The following is a 24,988-nucleotide window of genomic DNA, read 5'->3' on the forward strand; positions in this document are numbered from 1 at the left end:
ATGTACGTGTTGTTGTCAATGGTTGATTTTGTGTTTCACGTATCTTTAAACGTAGCCTGAAGCATACGGCGGTCATCGCGCCTACCCTCAGTATAGTTGACGCCTTCAGAAGAACATACTTAGGACAGTTACTTTTAAATCAACATTTGTGTTTAGGGGGTTAATGAATAAAATTATTGAATTGAGGATTATCGGGAGTGTCTTTCGTTATTTCTGCGCGGGTGGAAACTAGAAACAGGCGATCAGAAAGCCAGAATGGCGGCCGTGTCCCTGATATGTGGCTTGTTGTGACCATGTGAGTTTGTTTTATTTTGAATTTCTGATGCCAGCCCAGAGCCACCTGCATGGATAAAAATAACAGGAAACGTAGAAAGTTCGTTAGGAGATCTTGAGCGAGTTACAATATAAGAGCCTAGTAATGTTCATTAATCTTAGGGCTGTATGGGGTTGTACTGAAAATGTCGAATGCATTTCGGCGCGTGGGGAATTTAACTTGGATGTCTGTTCGCTTAAATGAACGTGACAAATGTCATAGTATTGACCATTAAAAGAAGAATGGCAACAAGGTAACCCTGACTTTAGAGTTCGCCATATCAGTGTTACGCGCAGGAGTCACTAGGCAGTTTATATTTCATGTTTTATTTGCACCAATTTGATTTAAAACGCTAGAGAGGAAAACTAAACAAGAAAATAAAAGATCTCGTTGTAAACCTAAACTCTCCAGACTCTTAATGCTCAATCAGTGTGAGAGAATGTAGTTTTCTTATTCGCCGGGCCAATTGTTTGCTTCAAGCTACTTATTCACTTGCAGCCAAATACGTACGTTCATATATGGCTTATGTAAATAAGTTGTTTATTTTATGTTAGAGCCAAACACACTCTTATACATGATTTGCGTCCTTACAATACCTCAATTATATATAGTGTCCGGCATAAATGGGTCAAATTCGACGGTAAACTTGACAAACTTCCTCATCTTCGTCTAAGTAAGACTTCAGATAGACGCCATAAAGGGTTACATCGCATTAGGCCACCTTAATTTAGACAGTTTATAAGGCAAGTTCATTCTTTAATCTGCATTTGAATTTTGCCAAGCTAAGTGTTGATACACCAGACACATTCACTGGCAGACTTGGCATACTCTTATCTAATGCATGGGATACATTGTAATTAACAGGCACGGTGCCATGTTTGCCAGTGAGCTTAACCCAATTTCCTGCATTGAGCAGAACAAAACGCAGGTAGAGTTTAACAAAAGTATGTCTGTCTTGTCTGAAAACTGAGAGAAATTACTTCCTCTCATTTACTTTTATTGCTTATTTTTTTGCACTTGGCCTTTTTTGTTTATACCAATGACACAGAAAGTGGCATTTTCAGCTTTTGCTGTTCATTTAAAAGCACTTTTCACTGGCTGTTGACCATTCTCTCTTTTTACACTTCCTTATTAGATAGTCCTGACTTATGAATTCTTGTAAAAAATATAATTGTTATTTAGCACTTATTCATTTTTTGCTCATTGTTCCCTTTTTAGTGTCATCAGAACAATTTTCTATTACCCCTGTATGCAGCCTTTTACTGTGTGGATTTTTTTATATGTAGTTACCTTTTGATACATTATTATTTTTATTATTATTATCTGGCTGATGCCTTGGTCCAAAAAAGGCAATTTATAACATTTGAGATACAATTGGTTACGTTTCTGTTGTCTTTTCATTTGGAGCCCAGGCCATTTTATATATATTATGAACTATCGTATTTGTTCAAGTTCTATTTAAATTTTAAATAGAAGGAATTTTTATTTAGTCGACAGAAATATCTTTGGTAGGAATGGTAAAAACAGACAGGAATATTATTCGTGAATAAATCAACTCAAACCTTAAACAACTTATAATATTTTGCTCTCCATAAAAATATATCCTGTCTAAATTATACAAGTTAGAAATAAAGTAAACGTTAAAAGAACAAACATTCATATTTCTTTACTCTTATGTAATTTTATATAAAAAATAAACTTAGATTTGAAATATCCCAAAAGATTTTGCTCTCCATAAAAATATATCCTGTCAAAATTATACAAATTCAAATATGAACATGCTGCATAACAAAACCTGGAAATATAAATAAAATGTGTTCCTTTCAGCAATAACAAATCAAATCATTCAGTTGTCTTTGCTCATATGTCATTTTAGAGCTGGACGCCTGGCATCTTTTTTTGGCCACAGGTTCGTTTCTGTTTGGTGTGAGGTTCTGTGTTGTGGAGATTCTCAGGATGGATTGCAGGTGCTCATCAGTGAGGCGACTCCTGTGTGCTGTTTTGTTAGTCTTTATCACTGAGAAGAGCTTCTCACACAGATATGTGCTACCAAACATGCACAAGGTTCGAGCCGCATGTAGACGGACTTTTTTTGTTCTTCAAAGTCACCAAAGCGCCGTGCAAACTCAGTGCGCAGTGCGCTCAGTTTATCAGCAAAGTGCGTATTTGGGAACACCGTAGTGACGACTTGGTTTAACATTACTTGGCAACAGGGAAAGTGGGGCAAGGTGCAGGTGCATTTGTGTCTCCCATAAAAGCAGCTTCACTTGAAATCACTTTGTGATTGTGCACGGTAAAACGTCCGCTGAAGTGTCAGATTCTTATTTAATTATTCTGCTTTCTGTATCTTCTGCATTGCATTCAGGTTACCCTGATGTTTTGTCTCATAGTGCCGTCTTAGATTAAATTCTGTAATTACAGCCACATTAGCTCCACAAATGAGACACACGGGTTCAGTAAACATATACTCAGCCTCCCATCGGTTTTTAAAGGCTCTATTTTCAGAATCAACTTTTCTCTTCAGCATCGTGTGAGCTAGCTTCGCAATAACTTGCAGCATCATAAGCTAGACTTGATTAACGCGTAAGTGTTCGCAAGGCAGCTGAAGCGCTGCATTATGGGATCTGTAGTTTATTGTGTTACCAGCGCTTCATATACCCGGCTTTAATAACAATAATACAGTATATAAAATGATCTCGGGCGGATATAATTACACGCCGGGCCGGATGTGGCCCGCGGCCCTTGAGTTTGACACATATGGACTAAATAGAACTTGAAAAGATATATTTTTTCAAATGTGATCGCAATTCAGATAGAGTTGACGCGCACTACAGCCTGCATGCCTCAATAAGTCATCCTCCCTCGCTCTTACTTTTTACCGCTCATCTAATGAATACACTGAGTATGGCTTTACCAAAACAATCATTGATGGCTAATAAAGTATCCATTATTCGAGTATGTAGATATATATATATATATATATATATATATATATATATATATACCGCGTATCGCAGCGGAGAAGTAGTGTGTTAAAAAAGCTAGAAAAAGAAAAGGGAACATTTTAAAAATAACGTAACATGACTGTCAATATACAGTATTTGTTTTGTGAGTGTTACTGAGTGTTGCTGTCATCAAGGATTTGATTATCATTATTTCTTTCAATCAGGTTCGTATTTGTAGGATGTGTTGTGTTCAAGTTACATTCCGTGTTTGTCAATCGCTGTAAAGATGACAGGTTTCATTCATCGATTCGTTTCTTACTGCATCAATAAACAGCTCGTCTTCTTCTTTATCTGAGACCTGACACACTGCATGCACGGTTCTTTTTTTTTTTTTACACTGTCTTCCTTTAGCGGGACATTGACTTTTTCCAACGTGTGCTTTGTTTCCGCAGTAGTTGGATTTATGAATATGCTTATATGTATCAGACGCTTCATATTTTTTGCTGCCTTTTCAATTGTGTAATTCGGTTTTTGTTCAGCGCTCTTTGGAACTGTTGCTTTTATCTGTGCACTGCGCCAGTTCACGTGAGCCGCTCGGTGTACATGCATCGAAGGTTCCCAGCTGTGCTGGTGCCATCTCGTGCTATGTCCATGGCTGTATTTAATGTTACCTTAGTCCTGGCACTTAAAACTTTCTCTCGCAGTTTCGCTGAGTTTGTGTCAAACACCACCCTGACCATCTCATCTTCCTCTCCATAAGCACAGTCCTTCACCCGTGAATATTTACCCGTGGCAGTTTGCTATTGGATTGCCGCTGACGGACGGCCTTATATGGGCAGGCACTAAATTACAAACGCCAGCGCAGCCTGTCTATGAACTTAATTTAAAGTGTAGGTTTACATCGTGCTTTGTTTCCGAAGTAGCAGAACTCATGAATATGGTTGTACTAGCAAAATACCAGCGCTTTTTGAGCAGCGTTGAGAAGTAGTGTGTTAAAGAAGCAATGAAAAGAAAAGGAAACATTTTGAAAATAACGTAACCTGATTGTCAATGTAATTGTTTTGTCACTGTTGTGAGTGATGAGTGTTGTTGTCATATATATATATATATATATATATATATATTTACACACACACACATAAACATATATATATATATACATATCTATACATATACACATATATATCTACATATATACACACACATATATACACACATATACATACATACACACACATATATACACACATATATACATATACATACATATCTACATATATACACACACAGCTATTTCGTATCAGTGCAATACGCTGTTTGTTAAAACGGTTGACTCCGCTCTTACGTGCAATAAAAATCAAATCATTCAGTTGTCTTTGCTCATATGTCATTTTAGAGCTGGACGCCTGGCATCTTTTTTTGGCCACAGGTTCGTTTCTGTTTGGTGTGAGGTTCTGTGTTGTGGAGATTCTCAGGATGGATTGCAGGTGCTCATCAGTGAGGCGACTCCTGTGTGCTGTTTTGTTATTCTTTATCACTGAGAAGAGCTTCTCACACAGATATGTGCTACCAAACATGCACAAGGTTCGAGACGCATGTAGACGGACTTTTTTTGTTCTTCAAAGTCACCAAAGCACCGTGCAAACTCAGTGCGCAATAACTCTAGTAAGCGGTAAGTGTTCGGCAAGGCAGCTGAAGCGCTGCATTATGGGATCTGTAGTTTATTGTGTTACCAGCGCTTCATATACCCGGGCTTTAATAACAATAATACAGTATATAAAATGATCTCGGGCGGATATAATTACACGCCGGTCCGGATGTGGCCGCAGCCCTTGAGTTTGACACATATGGACTAAATAGAACTTGAAAAGATATATTTTTTCAAATGTGATCGCAATTCAGATAGAGTTGACGCGACTACAGCCTGCATGCCTCAATGAGTCATCCTCTCCTCGCTCTTACTTTTTTACCGTTCATCTAATGATTACACCGAGTATGGCTTTACCAAAACAATCATTGATGGCGAATAAAGTATCCATTATTCGAGTATGTAGAGCGGGATATATATATATACATATATATATACCCGCGTATCGCAGCGAGAAGTAGTGTGTTAAAAAGGTAGAAAAGAAAAGGGAACATTTTAAAAATAACGTAACATGACTGTCAATATACAGTATTTGTTTTGTGAGTGTTACTGAGTGTTGCTGTCATCAAGGATTTGATTATTATTTCTTTCAATCAGGTTCGTATTTGTAGGATGTGTTGTGTTCAAGTTACATTCCGTGTTTGTCAATCGTTGTAAAGATGACAGGTTTCATTCATCGATTCATTTCTTACTGCATCAATAAACAGCTCGTCTTCTTCTTTATCTGAGACCTGACACACTGCATGCACGGGTTTTTTACACTGTCTTCCTTTAGCGGGACATTGACTTTTCCACCGTGTGCTTTGTTTCCACAGTAGCTGCATTTATGAATATGCTTATCAGGACGCTTCATATTTTTGCTGCCTTTTCAATTGTGTAATTCGGTTTTGTTCAGCGCTCTTTGGAACTGTTGCTTTTTATCTGTGCACTGCGCCAGTTCACGTGAGCCACTCGGTGTACTTGCATCGAAGGTTCCCAGCTGTGCTGGTGCCATGTCGTACTATGTCCATAGCTTTATTTAATGTTACCTTAGTCCTGGCACTTAAAACTTTCTCTCGCAGTTTCGCTGAGTTTGTGTCAAACACCACCCTGACCATCTCATCTTCCTCTCCATAAGCACAGTCCTTCACCCGTGAATATTTACCCGTGGCAGTTTGCTATTGGATTGCCGCTGACGGACGGCCTTATATGGGCAGGCACTAAATTACAAACGCCAGCGCAGCCTGTCTATGAACTTAATTTAAAGTGTAGGTTTACATCGTGCTTTGTTTCAAGTAGCAGAACTCATGAATATGGTTGTATATGTCACTCGCCGCTTCTTATTGTTTCGCTGCCTTCTCAATTATATAATGCATGTTTTCTTCAGCGCTTTTTTGAGGTCTTCCTGATTTTCTATGTGCTGCGTGATTACGTGGGAGGCGTGATGATGTCACACGAAACACCGCCCCCACGGCGTTGAAGCTCATCTCCATTACAGTAAATGGAGAAAAACTGCTTCAAGTTATGACCATTACGCGTAGAATTTCGATATAAAACCTGCCCAACTTTTGTAAGGAAGCTGTAAGGAATGAACCTGCCAAATTTCAGCCTTCCACCCACACGGGAAGTTGGAGAATTAGTGATGAGTCAGTGAGTGAGTGAGTGAGTGAGGGCTTTGCCTTTTATTAGTATAGATATGTCACTCGCTCGCTTCTTATTGTTTCGCTGCCTTCTCAATTATATAATGCATGTTTTCTTCAGCGCTTTTTTGAGGTCTTCCTGGTTTTCTATGTACTGCGTGATTTCGTGGAGGCGTGATGATGTCACACGAAACTCCCACACGGCGTTGAAGCTCATCTCCATTACAGTAAATGGAGAAAAACTGCTTCCAGTTATGACCATTACGCGTAGAATTTCGATATAAAACCTGCCCAACTTTTGTAAGGAAGCTGTAAGGAATGAACCTGCCAAATTTCAGCCTTCCACCCACACGGGAAGTTGGAGAATTAGTGATGAGTCAGTGAGTGAGTGAGTGAGTGAGTGAGTGAGGGCTTTACCTTTTATTAGTATAGATCAGAAATCATGTGGATTGTATTGATGGCAGGAGAGTGGGGTGCTAGTCTTTACAGTTTTGTTTTTTTTTAACTTACATGTTTGTGGCATGAATATGTTTTTCTTCTAACTCATTCATTAAAAATCTTGTGAGATTAAGCAGAACAAAAAGACTATTTAATAAATGTAGTTCTTATTCAAAGGCTATGTTTTACATAGATTATCTGACATGCATGATGTACTTTAATGGTTTCTTTTGTTTGTGACTGTTTGTATACAGCCTGTGTTGTTCTCGGCATTAAGTAATCCAGGATTAAACTGAAAATTTTTTATTTTCAAGGTATTGCAAACAAGCTGTGGCAGTCCTCCTGTACTCTGTAAACTAACAACTGCTCTGCATTTCTATACTTCAAAAAACAAAGTTACTTGCAAAAGGCCAGAAATGGGGCGCAAAAAACAGCATCAGAACAAGTCAGCTGCTGAAGGGAAAGACCGGAGGCATCGAATGAAAGGAAAATCACTGGAAATGTTTACAGATGAGATGCACGAGGCCTTGCAAGGTTGGTTGTGTTGTTATGTAAGCACAGTCAGCCAGTACAGCTTTGGGTCTAAAATATTGTTCTTAAAATTGCATGGCTGTTAGTTTAATTCTCAACTGTGATCCACTGAGCAAATTGCTTTACAATCCAGGTATTTAATGAATTACTGGCTGCACCTTTGACAGAGCAAATAATTAATAAGTCTGTTTTTGTGAAGCTCTTACAATACATTTGCTTATTGTTCTGTGTGGTCAGGGGTTCTGGCTGTTGGGTTTAAATAATGTTAGCTGAGCCACTTAAGCACAAATACTGTATACAGTTTACTTTTAAAATTCACTGATTATAAAAATTCCAAATTCTTACGTATATATAAAATGCTGTGCTTTGTGGCTCAGTAGTTAGCCTCACAGCTCAAAGAGACTGATATTTAATCCAGGATCCCACCTCTGTCTTCTGTGGCATTTTTATGTTGTTTTTCTATGTACTTTTTTCCTTTGTTCTTCAGTTCCCCCAACCACCCCCGAAAACACTGAATTTGCCCTGAGCTGGACTTGTTCTCAGATTAAGGTTGGGTTCTGCTTTGCAATTAATGTTAATGATCATACAACCATGACCTGGAGAAATATGTGTTTAGAACAGGCCTTATAGTAGGGCTGTCAAATTATACATTTGAATATAGGTTAAAAGTTCTAAGTGCTACTGCATGAATGTGTTTAATGTGCTATTGTATACTTTGTTATTACTGTATTAGTTTTTCTTTTTTGCTTGTGGTGTGTTCTGTGCTGCATTTATGACTTGTGAACTGACACTCCTACACAAAAAAGTATTTTTGTGCATGGAAGGTGACATTATCAATGAGAAAAGTGGAACCAGGACACTTCATATGCCCATAATGCATATGCGAAACCCATATAAAATCCCTCATGATTACTTAAGTTAAACACACTTGATACTTTAGTCCTCTGCATCCCCCCTTCAGCCCTCCACTGGGCTGTGTGCCTTTCTGTTAGTGCAAAAGATGTGTTTATTTTGTATAAGTTATGGCATGATAAGTCTATTCACGTTTCAAAAAAAGAGTTGCTGAATGTGGCAACTAGTGCATAGTGAATTATTAGTATTCCTTTCTCATTACATTTTTATTTGGCATACACTTTCATTAAAAGCAACTTAGAAGCAGAATTTTTAAGTAAAACATAAAACAGCAAAATTTTAAAACGGGGTTTGGAAGGTCGATAAAGTGTATGAAACAGCACAATTTGATCATTTTGCAGAGCAGGACACCGGTAGTCAAAGAATTACATACAGTAATAAACTGACACCCCTAGCTTATACATAAAGAGGGAAGACCGGCCGAAAGGCACACAAGGCACATTTACGGTTTACGTGCTTCAGGTTTTAGGTGACTTTTCCATGCTTGTTTCTTGGCTTATGGTGAGGTGACGGTGAATTTGCTAACTCACGTATTGCAGGTTTTCCTGAGATTGTAGAAATATTGTTTTCTTGCTATAATGCTGAATGTTCAAGGAGAGAACAACTTCGCAAAATATAAGAAATACTATGAATAAAGTATCATAAATAATATCTTGAATTCACTTTATTTATTTACTGCTGTCTGTAATACAAATAAATAAAAGGAAGCATCAGCAGCAGTACATTGGCAAGCTGTTAAATAGATACTGATAGTACTAATTTATGTTGGCCCTGTTAAGGCATTTGACAATACCCCAGTCAGTTATGGAAAACTGTAATTGTATTTGATTTTTTTCTAAATTAGACAATACATGTGTTGGTTTTTGTTTGGACATTACATGTTGTTTAACCATGCCAGTAGATGCTGCTGTTTAAATATGTGCATTGCTTAACTCCTACAGTGTCATTGTAGACTCCTTATTTAACATAATGGAAGAGATTACAATGTGACTTTTCTATTCCATAGGTGTCTTTGTATATTGCAGACATGTTATTTTGGTGTCCTTTGCTTTCAGACCAACTGTCTCCTACCTTCTTGCTAATCTTCTAGAATCTATAAAATTGCAAGATAAGCATAGTGTAGCAAACCTAATGATTAAATTTGTTTTCATGGTAATCATCTTTTCTAAAATATGGGACAGTCCAACCGCCTGTTTTTTTTTAATGTTTCTCAAGCGTCCACATATCATACATAGCATTTAACTAGGTTAAATACATACATATTTTTGACTTTATTATAGAAATATCAGCATTTTTCTGATTTATTGTAGTATAAGTGTTTTGATGCCTCCTATAGCCTTTGATGAGTGTCTGGATTCTGGATAGAGGTATTTTTGACCATTCTTCTACAAAATCTCTCCAGTTCAGTTAAATTTGATGGCTGCTGAGCATGGACAGCCTGCTTCAATTCATCCCATAGACTTTCTATGATATTCAAGTCAGGGGACTGTGACGGCCATTCCAGGACATTGTACTTCTCCTTCTGCATGAGTGCCTTTGTGGATTTCGAACTGTGTTTTGGGTCATTGTCTTGTTGGAATATCCAACCCCGCGTAACTTCAACTTTGTGACTGATGCTTGAACATTATCCTGAAGAATTTATTGATATTGTTTTGAATTTATCTGACCCTCAATTTTAACAAGGGCCCCGGTACCTGAACTAGCCCCACAGCATGATGGGACCTCCACCAAATTTGACAGAAGGTAGCAGGTGTTTTTCTTGGAATATGGTCTTCTTCTTCCGACATGCAAAGCACTTTTTGTTATGACCAAGTAACTCCATTTTTGTCTCCTCAGTCCAAAGCACTTTGTTCCAAAATGAATTTGGCTTGTCTAAATGAGCATTTGCATACAACAAGCGACTCTGTTTGTAGTGTGAGTGCAGAAAGGGCCTCTTTCTCATCACCCTGCCATACAGATGTTCTTTGTGCAAATTGTGCTGAATTGTAGAACGATGTACAGATACACTATCTGCAGCAAGATGTTCTTGCAGGTCTTTGGAGGTCATCTGTGGGTTGTCTGTAACTATTCTCACAATCCTGTGCATATGCCACTCCTGTATTTTTCTTGGCCTGCCAGACCTGCTGGGTTTAACAGCAACTGTGACTGTGGCCTTCCATTTCCTGATTACATTCCTTACAGTTGAAATTTGACAGTTTAAACCTCTGAGATAGCCTTCCCCTAAACCATGATACTGAACAATCTTTGTTTTCAGATCTTTTGAGAGTTGCTTTGAGGATCCCATGCTGTCTGTCACTCTTCAGAGGAGAGTCAAAGGGAAGCACAACTTGCAGTTGACAATCTTAAATACCATTTCTCATGATTGGACACACCTGTCTATGATGTTCAAGGCTTAATGAGCTAATCCGACCAATTTGGTGTTGCAAGTAATCAGTATTGAGCAGTTACATACATTCAAATCAGCAAAATTACAAGGAGACCAAATTTTTGCACAGCCAGTTTTTCACATTTGATTTAATTTCATACAACTAAATACTGCTTCACTAAAAATGTTTGTTCGGAAAACACCCCAGTACTCAGATGTTCCTAGGAAATAAAAGACATACCACTGTTAATCTTTGTTAAAAGTAGAGTAAATAATTATGCAGGCTGAAAGGGGTTCCCAAACTTTTTCATATGACTGTAGTTATGCATTTTAGTTTACTATTTATAGACATGTTTGTGTGTTGCTTATTCATATTGCAGTTATTAAGGTGGTAGGAGTAGACTTTGCTGTGAGAAAGTAGTGATAATGCAGTTTGATATGATCACTTAAATTGTAGGGATGGGCTCTGTGTGCACGAGGGTCCTCATAATTACACCCCAATGGATAAAAAAAAGAATCGAGCAATTGTTTCAGAATTAGACTAGAATGGACTCTGTCCCAGTCCTCACTTGCCATCTGTGAAAGATTTCTGCATTATTTTATTGTCAAAATTGATGGCATTAGGTCAGGTTTGATTATTATCATGAGAGAGAGAATTTTAAGTTTGAAATTGTCATCCTGTGCTTTGGATATTATGCCTCCTTCCTTACCTTCTAAAAGAGGCTTTGGATACCATTGGTCGAAGCCTTTTATTCATAATAAACTGTTGTTTAGTGTCGGGCACTGTGCCAACTAGCCTCAAAGCTGCTGTTGTCCAGCCCATCCTTAAAAACATAATCTTGATCCATCAGATCTTTAAAGTTTTCATCCTATCTCCAAGCTAAATTTTGTAGCTAAAAACATGAAAAATGTTATCCATTTACAGCTCCCGACTTTCCTAAACAAACATCAGCTTTAGTACAGAATCTCTTCTGTTAAGAGTGACTAATATCCTTTCGTTAGTGGTTTCTTGCTGGGGACAGTGCCTGTCTGACCCTGCTAGATCTAAGTGATTCTTTTGGTGCAATCAAACATACCATCTTGTTTAATTGTTTGGATCATCTGGTACACATTCAAGGCACTGACCTTGCCTAGTTTAAATCTTAATGATAGATCATTTTCTGTAAATATTGATAGGTTTTCCACTTATTCTGCTACTGTAACCTGTGGTGACCCTTAAGGGTCCATTTTGCACTCCCACTATTTGCTGTAAATGCCCCTTTTAGGTTGATAATTCAGCAACATAACATTGCATTTCACCAGTAAAGACAAGTAAAAAGGGATGAACAACCAAATTGCTTGATTGCCTCAAGGATATTAAATGTGCATTTTTAGTAATTTTCTCCAGCTGAATGAAAATAAGACAAATGGTGCTGTTTGGTCCTCTTATGGGCATTAGCAGTTTTCACTAACAATCTTGGTTCTCTTTCTCCATGTATAAAATCATATGCTAAACATTTAGGGATGACTTTTGACTTTTCCCTCTGTTTTTACAGGGGAGGTAAATGCAATGGCTAAGAGTAGTTTCTTACATCCTAGAAATATAATTAAAATTAAACCTTTTTTGCAAATGAAAACCCCAGAGACAGTTTAACCATGCTTTTATCTGTCGTTGGATAGACTGCTATAGTTCACTGTATTTTGGTGTCAGTCAGTCATCTTTAGCTCATCTGCAGCTGGTTCAAAATGCGGCAGCTCGATTACTAACGGGTGCCCAAAAGAGCAAACACATTACTCCTGTATTCCTGTAAGGTAAAGGGTTTGGTTGGGGAGAATGTGCAAGACAGTGACACCGATTATTGCCTGATATTGTAATGAGAACATTTGCAAAAAAGCTGATTGGCAATTAAAATAATTTGCCAAAAAAAAAAATTGGCAATGAGGTGAAGCAAAGTACACAATGTAAGTGTCTGAGTGTGTGTGTCTTACAATTTAGAGCCAGATACAAAATGTTTTAGAAGTAGCAAAGAAAGATTTTGTTGCTCTGCTCATTTCCACTGCAGTGGATGCTCAGTCAAATCCTGCCATTAGAGGGCAGTAAACCTCATTCTATATTTTCTTGTATTCCATTTGTCTTTGATAATGTAATCCTATTACTTTTCCTTAATTTACATAGCAGGAGTCAGTTTCATCAATATATGTTGGCTTGCTGTTGTTCTATACAGGTTTTTCAAGCAGGGAATTCTGATATTTAATAGCCATAAATAACTTTCAATTTGCTGTTGACCTTTTTATTTCTTTAGTTTATTGAAAGTGTAAAATATGTGCTTTTTTTTTGTTTGTTTTTTTAAGCAAGCATCCAGCATGATGGAGCTAGAGATGGAGAGGAGCCAAAAGTGAAATTTCCATGTGCACTAGCCATGTGGGAACTAGGCCATTGCGATCCCAACAAATGCACCGGGAGGAAGTTGGTTCGGAAAGGACTGGTTTGTAACCTGAAACTGAATCAGAGATTTAATGGACTCATCCTTAGTCCCATGGGTACAAAATATGTTTCCCCTTGTGACAGGTGAGTTTATTCAGCTGCTACAACAAACAGGCTGCACACGTGTTGCCTTGCAACTTCTTTTTCACTCCTTTCTCGTGGTTGTATTCCAATGATACTTTTAATATGACTAAAGCCACTACAAATTTTTATTTGATCATATTGAGTATTTAATGGCCTTGTAGTGCACAAAGAGTATACTTGGTTCACAATCTGGCTTTACTTCCTGAAAGGTATTTTAATGTATTTCTTTTTGTAAATAATAAAACATATCAGTTTTTCTTATATTATGATGGGTTCACATGTTTGTGCAGAGTCTGCAGGTTCTCCTGGTGTAGACACAGGTTTCCTTCATGTGCTCCTGCAGTGGACTGGTACCCTGTCCAAGTGTTGTTACCACCTTGTGCCCAATGATTGTCGGCATATACTCCAGCTTCCCTGCAGTCCTACCTTGGATAAAATAATTAGGAAAATGGACGAATGAGTTTTACAATGCATCTGCCGGAACTCATCTGTAAAATAAGCATTTCAAAAATATTATTTAATAAACACCCAGACCTGTTGTTGCACTTGCCCAGTTGAAAGTACTGCCATCAGTTACTTTTCTTTTAAAATGGATAAAATATGGAGCTGCTTCTATGTTCAGAGTCAGGAGTTACAGTGAAGCTTAGTTATTGGATGAAGAGTGACAATTGGTGACAGAGAAGAAGACTGAAAAGGTACTGTGAGAAGAGATTTGGAGGAGCCACTCCACAGGGTAACAGCCTTTTCAGGATAGCACAGTAGGGTTTGGGGGGATTTATTTTTCTCTTTAACACATTTTTTTTCTTTTTTCCCCTTTTGCATTTTTTTTAATCACTGGGAGTCTAAAAAAATCATTTATTATCTCTACATGACTAGAAATGCAACTTTGTAATTAATTGTGAAAGGCCATAGTTTTTTTTTTTTTTTTGTTTTAAGTATGGCTACCAAGAGGCATGCATGTATTTCTGATAATCCTTTGGTTAAACAATTACAGCAGTTTTGATGGGGAGGGGACATTCAGCCCAATGACTTTACCAGTCTTACTTAATTTCACCAAATTAATATCAAGATGAGTATTAAAGGCCAATACAGTAACACTGCAGACCACACTACTGGGTATCTAATCCCATGTATCTGTGGTTCTCTGTGTGAAGAAAACCTTTTAGACATTTTTGTGAAATTTACCCTTAATGCGTCTTCATCTTTGTTCCTGTGTTCTTGTTGATGAACTGATGTTAGAGTTTATAGCTGGCATCTGCTGTTCTAGTTCCTTTCATAATTTGAAACGCTTAACTCATGGTACCTCTTAACCTCCATTTGTTTACACTGAAAACTTCTTTAGTCTTTCCTCATACCTCACAGTTCTGGAACCAGCCTAGCTGCTCTCCTTCAGATGTTGTGTTTGTCTTTTCAGTAATCTAGAGAGCAAAGCTGTACGCAGTACTTCAGATCAGGTCTCACTACTGTGTTTATTTAGCTTAATATAACCTCCCTTGACTCGTACTCCACACATTGGCCTATATAACCTTACCCTCTATTGGCCACCTTAATGGATTCTGTACACTATCTAGATGTAGACAATGACCAGCCTAATACAATTGTTAGGTTCTCCTCATAAGGGGTACTTTCCCACTGTGTATTCAGATGTACCATTTTTATTTCCTTCATGTAATCTTTTACATTTATTTACATTAAATATCATCTGTCATAAATCCGCCCAGACCAGTATTCTCTCCAGAACCTTTTGTACTGTTTCAGCTTATTGTTCATTGTCCTTTGTTCCACCTATATTAATATCATCTACAAACTTAACTTGCTGACTGTTTATAGTCTTATCATAATCATTTATAAATATTTTTAAAAGAGCACCGGCGTAAGAACAGAAGGAAACCACTTTTAACATCATCTTAAGAATCCTCTCACCATATCCCTCTCCTTCTGGTATTAAAGCTAATTTTGCACCCAGCTACACACCACACCTCCAACTTCTTTTAGTTTGATCCCTAGCCCCTTGTGTGGTACCACATCAGAGGCTTTTTGATAATCAAGACAAATATCATACACCTCTCTGACCATAAACTTGTGTTGCTTTCTCTTAGAATTTTAGCATATTAATGAAACACAATCTCCCTGTCTACGCTTGGTCTTTTCCTTAATAATTTCCTTGATTAATTTACCCATAGAGCAAGTTAAGCTTGCTGGCCTATAGTTTTTTGGATCATCTCGATCATAGTTTGTATATAACAGGACAACACTTGCTGGCTTCTGTTTTTTAGGAATGTCCACAGTGTGCAGGAATTTTTGAAGAATACACATCAAGTGTTGATGTATGTGCTAACTACGTACATCACTAACACACTCTAGGAAAAGTGGTATCTGTTCCTGGTGATTTATTTGATTTTTGGCCTTTTACAATAAGCGGCACTTCTCTTGATGTTCCAAATCACTGAGTACCTCCTTGATAGGCCCTAAAGAAACTAAAACTAAAAAAGTAAATGTAAACTTACATCATTCACTATTTCACAGTCTGTTTATTTTAGTTTTTCCTTCTTTCTTAAAAAGTCTGACTTTTCCTTTATAATTTTTTACTACTGAAACACTGAAAGAATTTGTCCTTATTTTCAGGGAAATTGTGACCCAAAGTGGTGTAGCTGTTATTGACTGCTCCTGGGCAAAATTGGAGGTAACCCCTTTTAACAAAATGAGAGGAAGCCATCCTAGGCTTTTGCCATACTTGGTAGCAGCCAACCCAGTTAATTATGGCCGACCTTGCAAGCTGTCCTGTGTTGAAGCATTTGCTGCAACCTTTTGCATTGTAGGTGAGTAACAGTTTTCTCTGTGGTAGTTTGTGTTACCCAAGAGAGAGATAATGTTGACAAAAAGACAAAAGCTGTATATGGTGATGTCACGTATTAAAACCTAACGTATAAAAGCTCTTTAACTAAGCAGTAGTGGGACGGAGTATCTTGAGGGCTAAAGTGGCAGTGCTCTGCATAATGTTCTGCACCCTCTGTGTTCTGCTTTTCTATTGCAGGATTTCAAGATCTTGCTGTCATTTTGTTACGGAAGTTTAAATGGGGAAAAGTGTTCTTGGACCTGAATAAGTGTTTGCTGGAAAAGTATGCCGCTTGCCATAGCGAGGAGGAAGTGCTGAATGTGGAGAGGGAGTATTTGGCATCCAAACCTGAAGAGGAAGATGTTGGTAAATACTATGTTTATTACTCTTATCTAGGTGGCGTTTGAGTCATCTTTTTGAAAAACAAAGTCATTAATGCCTCTCGGTCTTTTGACAGCCTAGTCGCTAGTCACAGTCATTCTGCCTTTCTCTGACCAAACTTACAGGTAAGGCCAACATGATACTTAAGTATCGTTGTGATGATGAATTTAGGACACCACTCAACAAGATTAACTTTTTACAGTTCTTAGTCTGTGATTGGCACTGTATGCCAATATAGTCTGTGGTTCTCACTCTGACAGTGTCAGTTGTAATTGTTAAGAAGCTAAGTGGAGTGCACAGTAAGAAATCAACATGTTTCCTTGAAAATTATGCAGCCTTAAACCTCATCAAGCAAAATGAATATGGTATGTTTACTTGATCAATAATTTGTTTAATCTTTTTTTGAGATCACATCTTTATGAGAAACATTAAATGAAGAAGGGCACTGAACTAAAGCCTATGTCACATTATGTGACTTCTAAGCGGAGGGTGTGTCAGACTTGCCAACTGCAGTTGCAGATTCATGGTCAAATCTTTTCAGTTTAAAAATGACAGAAAATTGCCAGACATGTCTAATTTAGTGACTGCATGCTGACCTTCCAGCACAGCTATGCACTTCTCATTTTCTGATAGTCAGTAGCATGATGCCTGATGTAGCTGGTACAAATGTGGCGAGTTCAGCTGCAGTGTCTGCCCTTTTTTTCTTTTTTCTGTTTTGTCAATGTATGTTAAACATGAGACATCGGGCAGATGAGCTCGTCTTCTGTTTCTGACGTCCTAAATACCAGCGTTCATTATTCCTCATTGCTGCATTAAACACATTGTACTTCTGGGTGAGCATTTACTGGTTGTACCTCTCATGCAGGACCTACTTGAATCTGTGTGTGTGTGTATGTATGTATATATATATATATATAGTGACAGATGGCTAGGATGCCTCCATAATGTAAGGAAGGACCAGGAGAGCATTATCTCCCCTGGAGTGCTAAATGGCCTGGGTTGCAGTGGTGCCATGGATTCCAACAGGGCTACATGGGAATTGGAGTTCGGCACAGCCCTGTTGGTTTTTGTGGGTGCTGCAGGAGCAACAGAGCCCTACGACATTAGGCTGCCACCTCACCTGGGAATATTCTGAGATCATGCTGATTGCCCACCTGAAGTGCTCCCGGGTTCATCAAAGAAGGGACTACGTCAAGTCGAGAGGGAGAAGACAAAGCTTGGTGGAAGTAGTCAGAGAGAAGAGAAGTTCTGTGTGCTGCTTTATTTGTGCTTTGTGCTTGTGGTGTCGTGCATTGGTGGGAAACATTTGGAAAGCGTTTCCCACTGCTGGATACAAAAAGTGTGTGTGCTGCTGAACTTGTGCCTTTTGTCTGTCTGTGTCTGATTTGGGGAGCTGGTGCGCTACCTGTAGGCCACAATCTATATATATTTTGTAGGCTCTGGTATATTTTTTGTTCAGGCGCCCACTATGATGCTCACTGTGACGGCCGTGTGAAGCAGACATTCCCTGATTGATGAGCATTTACTGTCAACGTTTTCAAAAAAAGCAAGTGAGATATTTCAGAAAAAAAAGGTTGTGTTTTGTACAATAAGGAAACAAATTCAAAGGCTTTTCACACCTCATTTTTTTTTTATTTTTATTTTTTTTTTTTTACCAATTTAAGTGGGCTGAAGCAGCAGAGAGAGAAATCTGTTTGGCTTGGCACGGGTCCTGCTGCAGACATATTGAAGTCAAAGCCTTAAGCTTTTACACATGAGCCAACTTGCATGTGATTGCCAAAGCAGTTTGACTGACGGATTGAATTGCACGTTTTCTTGTGGTTTTTTTTTTTTTAGATATTTATAGACCAGAGTAAAATTTTTAAAAATGCAAAATGATAACGGAGAAAATGAATGCGAGGGTCTTTGAGAAGCGTTGATGTCTTTCATCTGCCAGCTTACAGAAGTGCATTGATAAAAAGGCAGGCAGATGAGAGGAAGCTTCTTGGGAATACACACTGGTGTAGCTACCTGTCTGCGGCAGGATTAAAATAAAGCCGAGCATATTCATGTGATTCTGGAGATTACATTAACTAGTAAACAAACCTGTTGTCTGAATACTTAAAATGCACCAACACTAAGTGAAAGCTCATTCGTAGCCCACACACTGTTACAGATGTGTAGTTGCTTTAGTGACATGATATCACTGTAACAATTTTTTGTTTTCATGTCACAGGTGTTGTGCTAAAAGGATATCCAAGTGTTTCTGGCACGTCTTCTGAGCAGGACTCTCCCTTTGCAGCCTGCTACGTGCCCACAGATAGAGTGCCTGACTTCATAATTTGGCACACTTCAAATTTTATTTGGAGAAGTCTGGTGGGGACCTTTAAACTTAGAGGGCAGCCATTATGGTCAGGTGGCTCTGTAGATTCGTCGAGCTACCAGTGTGTTTTGCTTTTGCTGAACACATTTTGCATATCACTTGGTCTTAGTTGAGTTTTCCTTCTGTTAAAGAAAATCCGATTTAGATTTGAAGTAAGAGGGAGCACCCTTAACTGTTTTCTCCTCATTTGATCCACTCTGGTTGGCTGCCATCTCTGCAGTGTAATCAATTCAGTTTGGCACCTTTACTTCAATTACTGTTCAGCGCCACACCTAAGATCCATGAAGCAATGACAACCTGATTAGAGACCTAAAATAAGGAGTCCATTTAGAGCTCCTGTAGAAGTTTCGGTGTTAGACTTCAGAATATCGGAACTGTAATTCACGCTATATCTCTGTATCTGAAGTCGTCTCACAGCCTAAGTCTGTGTTGATGTTTTTATCTGGCAATGAGATGTAGGGAGTTGTACAGGTAAATGATATTGTTATTTGAAATACGTATCGCATTGAGAGGAGTCAGATGAGGTGGCTCGGGCATCTGATCAGGATGCCTCCTGGACGTCTCCCTGGTGAGGTTTTCCGGGCACGTCTAACCGGGAGGAGGCCCCAGGGAAGACCCAGGACATGCTGGAGGGACTACGTCTCTCTGGCTGGCCTGGGAACGCCTTGGGATTCAACCCGGAAGAGCTAGAAGAAGTGGCCGGGGAGTTGGAAGTGAGGGCATCTCTGCTCAAGCTGCTGCCCCCGCGAACCGATCTCGGATAAGCGGAAGAGGATGGATGGATGGATGGATACGTTATTTTTGTGTGTGTTCTGTGTCCACAGCGATCTGCATAAATGCAGGATGGCATAAGAAATGTGAGGCAACAAAAGTTGCACACATAGCTAAGACAACACATTTGTTCATGTTATACTAATAACATCATGTTGATGTGAAGGGGTGCAAATATTAAACACTTTCACAAAAGGTGTAACAAAACAAGTGTGCTTTTATTCAAGAATAAAAGCAAATAAAAATGTTCAAATGACATGTGGCAATGAATGTCCAAATACCCAGCATCAGTCGCTACAAATTCAAGACGTTTGCGTCCGTGTGTGTGTTCACATGCTTCAACCGGTTACATTTAATAGACACGCAGGCTTCACAGTGGAAATGCCGCGGCCTTGCAGCCCAATACAGAGCACAGAGCAGCCGCCTCACAGCCAAGGAGGTCATGGGTTCAAGTCCCAGGTCCGCCCTTCATGGAGCGCTTTGAGTAGTGAGCTCTTATTTTTATTATTATATAATAAAAACATGATTTGAATCTGTAACAAATGGTGTAAGTTTATGGCACTTGTAAAAGTTTGCGCTGAAGGGATAAAAGCAGACACACCAACGTGGGTAAATGATTTCTTCTTGGTATGTTGTTGAAAAAAACAGACAGCGCAATGTCTATGGAGGTAATGAACTTTAATAAACATCATGTGACTGTGTGGTGACTTCAGCTGGCTGAATGGGGGGTGGATTAGTGCAGACTGTGTTGTTACAATTGACACATTTGCGAAACAGAACTGCATTCTGAACAGACGAGGAAAATTAGGGTGGTCCAGGACAATGAAAAACTTTAGGGCTTTTAGGATTGTATTGTTAAGGCCAGTCGTATTACACATCTTCTCCAGTGATTTGCAGTTAGAGACTTCATTTGCATAATCTTAGTAGTTGTGGCGCACTCCCCTGCACTCGCGTAGTCCAACCAGTTTGCAAGTTAACTCTGACAGGTGGTGAGTCTCCTGTCCTAAATCGGATACGGGCGAGAATAGTGAGAACCTAAGAGGGCTTACCCAGAGGTACAGTGTGTATCATGAAGTTACAGACAGTTAGGAATGTGGGTGTTTTGGGACCTGACAAACGGAAGGGAGGCGCATCTGTCTGATGTTTTACATGCCATGACAGAATGGGGAAAAAAGAATAAAAAAGGTGAAATTTGCGTACTTGTAAAGCATTATTAGTACAGCACAAGCCCTGTCCGCAGCACATTGGTCTGATAAAAAAAAACACTGAATTTGCAATATTTTGGAAATGTGAAACTACTGGATAGTCATGACAGAACCGTTTAGTCATATAATCTGACATTCTCCTCTGACCAGAGGTTGTGTAGTGTGACACTAGCTCGCTCTATTTACATCACAGTTCTCCATTTTATTATGGTGTGCTTATTCTATATATTCATTCTGTCAGCCCATTCTGAAGCCTACAGACCCTGAGGTCTCCTCGTAACTTTGAGCAGCTTTTTAAGGACACTGAAAGATCTGGGTTTCTCATTTATAATACTCTACTTTTGTTTTACCTGGATGTCTGTTTTTTTTAATATACTTGGAATGATCACATTTTTATGTTATTTAAACAGGTTAATGAGTATTAAAATGTCCATCTTTTTTTAACAGATCCATTTGATGTTGATTCTGGAAGATTGTGTTCTAACCCCAACCGACCCACATGGTAAGTCTGTGTTTTCTCTTAAAAACATGCAGGACCTTGAATCGGCTAACCATTAAAAATCTGTGTGTAGTTAAGCCAAAGGATGCAGGGTAGAGCAACAAGTCATTTTTAGGGTTTCTTTTTTCCATCTTGGAGCTAGTCCTGAAACTTCAGGCACAACTCTTTAAGTCTCTGTCGACTTTTCAAATCAGCCTGACAGACTTCTGCCGCAGTTCATATTTACAGTGCATCCGGAAAGTATTCACAGCACATCACTTTTTCCACATTTTATGTTACAGCCTTATTCTAAAATGGATTAAATTCATTTTTTTCCTCAGAATTCTACACACAACACCCCATAATAACAACATGAAAAAAGTTTACTTGAGGTTTTTGCAAATTTATTAAAAATAAAAAAACTGAGAAATCACATGTACAGGAGTATTCACAGCCTTTGCTCAATACTTTGTCGATGCACCTTTGGCAGCAATTCCAGCCTCAAGTCTTTTTGAATATGATGCCTCAAGCTTGGCACACCTATCCTTGGCCAGTTTCTCCCATTCCTCTTTGCAGCACCTCTCAAGCTCCATCAGGCAGGATGGGAAGCGTCGGTGCACAGCCATTTTAAGATCTCTCCAGAAATGTTCAATCGGATTCAAGTCTGGGCTCTGGCTGGGCCACTCAAGGACATTCATAGAGTTGTCCTGAAGCCACTCCTTTGATATCTTAGCTGTGTGCTTAGGGTCGTTGTCCTGCTGAAAGATGAACCGTCGCCCCAGTCTGAGGTCAAGAGCGCTCTGGAGCAGGCTTTCATCCAGGAGGTCTTTGTACATTGCTGCAGTCATCTTTCCCTTTATCCTGACTGGTTTCCCAGTTCCTGCTGCTGAAAAACATCCCCACAGCATGATACTGCCACCACCATGCTTTACTGTAGGGATGGTATTGGCCTGGTGTTGAGCGGTGCCTGGTTTCCTTGAAATGTGACGCCTGGCATTCACACCAAAGAGTTCAAGAATTTTGTTTCTCATGGTCTGAGAGTCCTTCAGGTGCCTTTTGGTAAACTCCAGGCCGGGCTACCCTGTGCCTTTTACTAAGTAGTGGCTTCCGTCTGGCCACTCTACCATACAGGCCTGAATGGTGGATTGCTGCAGAGATGGTTGTCCTTCTGGAAGGTTCTCCTCTCTCCACAGAGGACCTCTGGAGCTCTGACAGAGTGACCATCGGGTTCTTGGTCACCTCCCTGACTAAGGCCCTTCTCCCCCGATAGCTCAGTTTAGATGGCCGGCCAACTCTAGGAAGAGTCCTGGTGGTTTCGAACTTCTTCCACTTACGGATGATGGAGGCCACTGTGCTCATTGGGACCTTCAAAGCAGCATACATTTTTCTGTAACCTTCCCCAGATTTGTGCCTCGAGACAATCCTGTCTCGGAGGTCTACAGACAATTCCTTTGACTTCATGCTTGGTTTGTGCTCTGACATGAACGCTCAACTGTAGGACCTTATATAGACAGGTGTGTGCCTTTCCAAATCATGTCCAATTTACCACAGTTGGACTCCAATTAAGCTGCAGAAACATCTCAAGGATGAGCAGGGGAAACAGGATACACCTGAGCTCAATTTGGAGCTTCATGGCAAAGGCTGTGAATACTTATGTACATGTGCTTTCTCAGTATTTTTATTTTTAATAAATTTGCAAAAATCTCAAGTAAACTTTTTTCACGTTGTTATTATGGGGTGTTGTGTGTAGAATTCTGAGGAAAAAAATTAATTTAATCCATTTTGGAATAAGGCTGTAACATAACAAAATGTGGAAAAAGTGATGCACTGTGAATACTTTCTGGATGCACCGTATATCTTTTTAAAGTTCTCATTGCTTTATGCTTCTTCTAATCTCCTTTGCCTAACTACAACACATGCTTGCTTTATGTGTCTTCTTCTTTCAGCTGTTCCCATTAGAGGTTGTCACAGAGGATCATCTTTTTCCATATCTTCCTGTCCTCTGTATCTTGTTTTGTTACATCCATCACCTGCATGTCATCTCTCACCACATCCATACACCTTCTCTTAGGCCTTCCTCTTTTCCTCTTCCCTGGCATCTCTATCCTTAGCATCCTTCTCCCAATATACTCCGCATCTCTCCTCTGCACATGTCCAAACCAAGGCAATCTCGCCTCTCTGAGTTATGTGTAATATAACTAAAAAGACCAAGTGAACTGTGGTGGAGTGTGAGCTGCTTTTAATTAATTTGCTTGCTACAGCAAAGGGGCAACCATTCTTGGATATTTTGGAGAACCAGCAAGCTGATTAAAGTGGCCGTTTTAAGAGAGCAGTTAGAGGTGCGAATCGGGCAGATCATCAGCCAGCTTTGCAAAAGTAAAATCCAATAACTAGAAATTTAAAAGTAGCCAAAGCTTGTGCTGCAATATGTTAGTAACAAATTATAGAACAATTGGAGCTAAGATTCTGGAATGATAAAATGATGGCTACTTATCAAAGAACGTAAAAAAGACAGCTGCCAAAAATTCAGAGCTCAGTACAAAACACCCACAGCAAATAGCAAAGGCTTGTTGCTTCAAAGAGCAACAAGTGAATCACTTGGTGATAAAAATATAACTTCATTTGTGTGACTGTGGCACCAAGGGACTGAAGGAGTGCATTTTTAACCCACTTAATGCAGGTGTATGGATGGTATGACAATAAAGACTAACAACAACAATCTGTCTTCCAGAGGTAAAGAGTGGAACCCAAGGACCAAGCTGTTTATGAAGGGTATCAGCTGCTCATATGGTGGCCTCACCTCTGACCTATTAGTGGAAAAGTACCAAGCAACAATCCAGTGTTCAAGCACTAGGCGAAGCACCCAAATGAAATAGGCAGTAACTGTAAAATGACAGTAATGCAAATGACTTGTCGTATCAGGTATAAAATGTCAGTCAGTCAGTCAGTCGTTTTCTAACTCGCTTAGCCCAGAGCAGGGTCACGAAGGTCTGCTGGTGCCTATCCAGCTGTGAAAAGCTGAATTATGATATCATGTCATTTTTAGGGCAAATGAACAGGACGATGATAGTGAGGCGGAGTTGGATAAGACTGAAGATGACAGTGATGAAGACGCTGGAGATGCACCTGAAAATCACAAAGAAACATGTGAGAGTGAAAATGATGATGAAGATGAAACGGGGGACAACAGTCCGGTTCCTAATCCACAGCAGATTTGGAAAGGGGCAAAGAAAAGAATTAGGAACTAAAGAGCTATTAGAAAGTTCTCTCCTCGGGGAGTGTCACATTAACAGTAAATTCTGTAAGATGCAGCATAGCAATGGCTCCACATTAATTCTTGGGTGAATTAGAATTTGTAGCAAGTCTATATTCTGTGTTATGTTACCTAGTAAACAAAGATATACATCAAATATGGCAAAGGCACAAAAATGTATCAATACTGTGTCAACTGAAGGATTTTCTGTAAATAAAATGTTATTTGTAAACTATGAAAGTAAACTTTTAAATAAAGCAAATCATATGTTCAGTAACACTTGTACATTATCACTGAAAGATCTGTTTAATAACCACTTTCCTCCGATCTCCATGTCTATTTTGCAGTTAAACTAGCTAACAGATCTGAAGCGAGTATAAAAG

The 24,988-nt window shown here is 39.1% G+C and overlaps 1 protein-coding gene across 1 annotated transcript; it reads left to right on the forward strand.

The window, feature by feature from the left end:
* The first annotated feature begins 173 nt into the window (after positions 1 to 173).
* Positions 174 to 24,882, forward strand: tsr3 (TSR3 ribosome maturation factor). Its single transcript, XM_039774641.1, has 7 exons — positions 174 to 295; positions 7,278 to 7,497; positions 13,103 to 13,319; positions 15,945 to 16,138; positions 16,354 to 16,521; positions 21,322 to 21,376; positions 24,399 to 24,882. Exons 2-7 carry the CDS (start codon positions 7,380 to 7,382, stop codon positions 24,598 to 24,600), a joined length of 954 nt encoding a protein of 317 aa, XP_039630575.1. The 5' UTR covers positions 174 to 295; positions 7,278 to 7,379; the 3' UTR covers positions 24,601 to 24,882.
* The last annotated feature ends 106 nt before the right edge of the window (positions 24,883 to 24,988 follow it).

Source organism: Polypterus senegalus, chromosome 13 (assembly GCF_016835505.1).
Source record: "Polypterus senegalus isolate Bchr_013 chromosome 13, ASM1683550v1, whole genome shotgun sequence".
NCBI classification, from domain to species: Eukaryota; Metazoa; Chordata; class Cladistia; order Polypteriformes; family Polypteridae; genus Polypterus; species Polypterus senegalus.